The following is a 4761-nucleotide window of genomic DNA, read 5'->3' on the forward strand; positions in this document are numbered from 1 at the left end:
TTTCTGAAGTAATCACTGCTCTCTCACTGAGTGGCATGGCTGCCCATTTCCTTGTTGATAGTGACCCATTTTCACAAAGTCTTTCACTTCTGTTCTGGTGATTTGTCACATCAAGTCATGTCCATCTCTACCTGATCATCATTATGGGTTGACATCTTAGGTCCACAAATCTCTTTCTGGTGTCTTGGCTGATTTTCATTTGTTGCCATGCAAAGGAAACATTATTTTTTGAAGGTTTGCCTTAAAATATATCCAGTATAATATCCAATGTTTGCCTCTATCAATTAAGGTTGTTTAGAGAAAAAAATATTTCTCTAAATATTTTCAACATATAAAAAATATTTTTGATGTTCTGATACACGCATGCATGCAGAAACCAGATGCAGAAAAATGTTTCCAAACTATTTATTTGTGGGGGCTGTTCAACACTTGGCATAGCATGAAGATTGCAAAATCATGCATTTTATGTTATGTCAGAAATAATCAGTTATTTACTGCCTACAGAATGACAGTTTCTGAGCGTTAAAAGGACTTTACTTTCAAAGTAAAAGCACACATTTCAACATGGTATTGGATTTCTCAACCATTTATTCAGTTTAACGGTTCACAAATTTCGGGTGGTTTAGCACAATATGTAACAAATAGAACAGATTTAGGACTAGGCTTAAATGCACAAAATTTTTAATTTACCAAGACAAATGAAATGGATGTTTTTCTGGTAGAACAATATGTAATATCATAAAATGGTGTTTGTGACTTTAGACTGTCCCATCAATTTCTTAAACACCTTCTGTATTTATTTTAAAAAAATGCATATAGTAATGTTTCACATATAACCACACAATTCAATAATTCAAATTTCAAATCTTTTTTGCTGAATTATGGATAACGCATACTAATCCACTTTTCAGGCATAATCATTCTCTTGTTTATCATTTTTCAGTGGCGCCAAAAGTTGGTTAATAACACTGTTGCACAAATCACCAGCTTTAGCAAAGCAAAATTATGCGGTGGGGAAAAAATAAATGATCGGACAACACACAAACACTTCTTGAAATTAATAAAATGCGGAAAAGTAAAACATGCCGATGTTCAAAATAAATAAAAATTAACTATTTGTTCATTTAGTCACTACTCATCTGCAGAATACCACATTATAGAGACAAACAGTAAAAACAGGACAGCTGCTGTGACATAAAAAACTGCAAAAGCCTTGTTTATTTTCTGTGCAGTTCTGGTCCAGTAACCGGCTTTATCCTCTTCCTGTCTGCTGCTGAGAAGAGTTATTGATTTCTTGATTTCTCCAAGCTCATCTGACATCTTTTCGAGTGCAATGGAGACTTCGGTAACTCCGCCCTCGCTGCCCTGCAGACATGTTTGTCATCAAACTCGTATACGAAAGTCATACAGAAAGATGCTACTTTTAAAGTTCTTACCTCTTTTCCAATAGAAAGCCTTCCATCAGCTGAGTTTTTGCTAACAGATGCACAGCTGCTACATGTCTTGATTCCTGAAAAAATGAAGTTACGTTTTGTCCAGGCTTGAGCATTCGAATCAAAACAGAACATCACCAAGTGAACATTCGAACTGATTAAAATTTGATCTCTCCAATAAAACAGGTGTGCGAGTTGGTGAGTTTCTCCTCCTGACCTTCAACTGGGTCTTTTGTCTTGTCCTGTTCAATGTCCTGCCACGCGTCTCTATTAATTAGATGAATCACCAAAATAGTTTCCAACAGGCTGAGCAGCATAAGAGCAAAAGTCCCAATGCAATAAACCGCTGAGGGGGAGCAAACAGATATTTATATACACCAAGTATAAAGACACATCCACGTTATTCCCACTCCCTGAAGTTAAATCAGATCAAACCTCTCTTCTTTTAGGTTAGTTAGAATTACCAAAACTATTTACATTTAATAAATGCCAGAAACAATTCTGAAAAGAGCATTTTTTAGGACTTCTTCTGTAACGTTCTTTGAATTCATAAGTTTACATGCATTGTTACGTTTGGAGTGTAAACAGGGGATGCTAGTATCACCCGGTGGCAGCATGATGTTGTAGGGCTGCTTTGCTGCATGAGGAACTGGTGCACTTCCTAAAATAGATGGCAACTGAAAGAGTGTGAGAGAATAAAGCAGCCAACAGACCTGACTGAGTTCGACCAGTTTTGTCAGGAAGAACAGACCAGAACTCCAGCAAGCTATTAAGAGAAGCTTGCGGAAGGAAATCTAATAAGTTTCACCCAAGTCATACAGTTCAAAGTAGCTCTGATACTGATCAAATGTATGCAAGCGTCTGAATATGAAGGAAGTTACAAAAAAAATCTCCTTGCTAAGTTTTTTTTTTTTTTTTGACATCTAGCAAATAAAAACAATCTTAGTATTTCTAACTAAGCCAAAAGAAAAAAGTTTGGTCTGATTTAACTTCAGACAAGTGAACAGAAATGTACTTGGGTCTTTTTATGTAAATATCAGGTTTTAGCTGATATTTACAGCTAAAACCTGAAAGAAAAAATGTTTAACCTATTAAGGGAATCTTGTCCGAAGAAGATGGAAGAATGTCATTGAGAATGAGCTGCATCACTGTGACAGCAAGCAGAACGGTGATTTTGAAGCCAACCTTCTCACCGCCGGTGTCTGACAACAGGAGGGAGGCGAAGTCCAGACACAGGAAGAAAAGGACAGGCAGCAAGAAGTTTGCAATGTAGAGGACAGACCTCCGCTTCATGTTTATCTGAAAAAATGTAGGAGAAATTAATTTCCTTCCATTCTGCAAAAACATAAGTGTGAGAAATGTGAGAAAGCATTTGAAGCAAACCAAATGATATAGTTCAGGATTCTAATGCAATCTACAATTGATTGCATTAGATGGACTAATGCAATCTGCACTTGCAGGCCACTTCAGTGAGAACACTTGTCTAATCTGTGGTTCATACTAATAGTGAATCATAGACAACATAAGCTTAAGCATCTAGAGGTTGTAAATATGACTTTAAGAGGTTGAAACTAATAACCAGAATGCTGAAAAATTGTGTTTAAATGACGTGGTTGTTGGTTTCAGGTGGGACAGTCTGAGCGTCTCAAACTGTTGATATACTGCAGATTTATAGAGTAGTCAGAAAAGACAAAACATTCAGTGAGCAACAGTTGAGAGGCATTTGAGGGGGTAGAACTGCATCATGCATTGACCATAAAGCTGCAGTAACTTTTATATAAATATGTTTTTTGCATATTTGTGAAAACTGTCACTATATTGTGAGACAGATGATCTGTGAAAAATCAAGCTCCTCTGCCTCCTACTTGTGGTCCTGCTGCCATCTGCAGAAATACACCAAAACAAATGGCCAAAAACAACCAGTCAGAGCAAGGAGGAGGGCCTTAGCGCTGCTAATTACGCTCCTGTATGCACTGCTCGCCTCACACCCTCCCAGTCAGTGCGTACAAGCTCAAGACTGCTGTTTTGCTGTGGCTGTGCAAATGGTGAAGAAACAATTTTCTTACTAACCGGTGCATTCATGGCAGGCTCTTCTGTGGGGAACAACACGCACATGAGTGTGATTAACAGCGCTAAAACCCTCCTCCTGGCTCCCACAGGAGCCAATTTGTTTTGCACGTTAAATTTGTCTGCATTTAAATTCATGCAAAGCTAAAAGAAAAAACTACATTACGACATTAAGCTGAGCTGTTAAAAATACTTACCGTGTAAACAATCATTGTTTGATTGAAGCCAAAATGGTTGACAGTTTTGCTTGTGACTGTCATGCTGACGAACAGCCACTCGTATTGCGTCTCCATAGCTTTTCGAGACCACTCTGAGATCTCCGAATTGTTCTTGTTGTAAAATAACTTTATTTCTTCATCTGAGACAGATAAGAGAAAATAAGATCATTTGTTAATCTCGCATAGGAGAAATTTGTCTTGGAAACAGGGGAAAGACTGCAGTACAACAATAAGAACAATACAATACAATAGAACAATAGACAACAGCCATGAATACGTAAAAGTAAAAATACATAAAAACACAAATGTCAGATTGGCATTGGTGCCAGAAAAACAAACAAACCTAAACATCTTTATAGTCTTCTCATCTTATCATGGAAAATGCACATGTGGCAAGTCAGATAAAACATGTTTCGGGGTTTACCTGAGTGCATAATGGACTTGAAGGAGATGTTGCAGCTCTGAACGTCAAATGGGAATTTGTAAACACGCATCTTGCATGTGCTGATCACCACCTGGTCATTTCTGAATTCAACCCAGCCATAGTTCCTGATGTTGAGATTTGGACTTGGAGAGGCTTTGTCCTGCTCTGTCCTACAGAACAATGAATACAGACAGTGACCTTCAAATTAACCCACTGTGGGGTATGTCAGTCAGGCAACTAGACAAAATTACTCATTTTTACCAAGTGTTTTGCTTGGAGGGAAAAAATACAATTTTAATGTTATAGTGGGTTTGTTGGAATTTGAGTTGGCGGCATTTTATACTTGACTTAGTTTGGTTTGGTTAATTTCGTTCACTCCAATCTGTTTAGGAATGTGAGCAAATATGAACTGAACACCAACTTACATCTCCTCAATAGTCATATCTGGCATCCACAAATATTTGGTGGGGACTAAGATATGTGTGGTTCCACAGAATCGCTCCGGGTCCCACCAGATGTGCTCATTGTCCCACCTCTACTTAGGGGAAAAACGGGGTTGATGTTACAATTAAAAGATAAACGTAGGGATAGAGAATGGATTTTTTTTTTCTTTAAAGTA

At 37.7% G+C, this 4761-nt stretch overlaps 1 protein-coding gene across 1 annotated transcript; it reads right to left on the reverse strand.

Annotated features, from left to right (window-relative positions):
• Positions 1 to 580: 580 nt before the first annotated feature.
• LOC106943926 (5-hydroxytryptamine receptor 3E-like) lies at positions 581 to 4677 on the reverse strand (the record flags this gene model as incomplete). The annotated part of the gene is made up of 7 exons (XM_015027220.1): positions 581 to 1365; positions 1437 to 1510; positions 1609 to 1779; positions 2522 to 2732; positions 3698 to 3858; positions 4143 to 4312; positions 4568 to 4677. Coding segments are annotated over 7 exons (1131 nt in total), but the record flags the coding sequence as incomplete, so codon positions are not given.
• Positions 4678 to 4761: the final 84 nt, after the last annotated feature.

Source organism: Poecilia latipinna, unplaced genomic scaffold, assembly GCF_001443285.1.
Source record: "Poecilia latipinna isolate Pla-1442-1.1 unplaced genomic scaffold, P_latipinna-1.0 Scaffold6414, whole genome shotgun sequence".
Classification (NCBI taxonomy): Eukaryota; Metazoa; Chordata; class Actinopteri; order Cyprinodontiformes; family Poeciliidae; genus Poecilia; species Poecilia latipinna.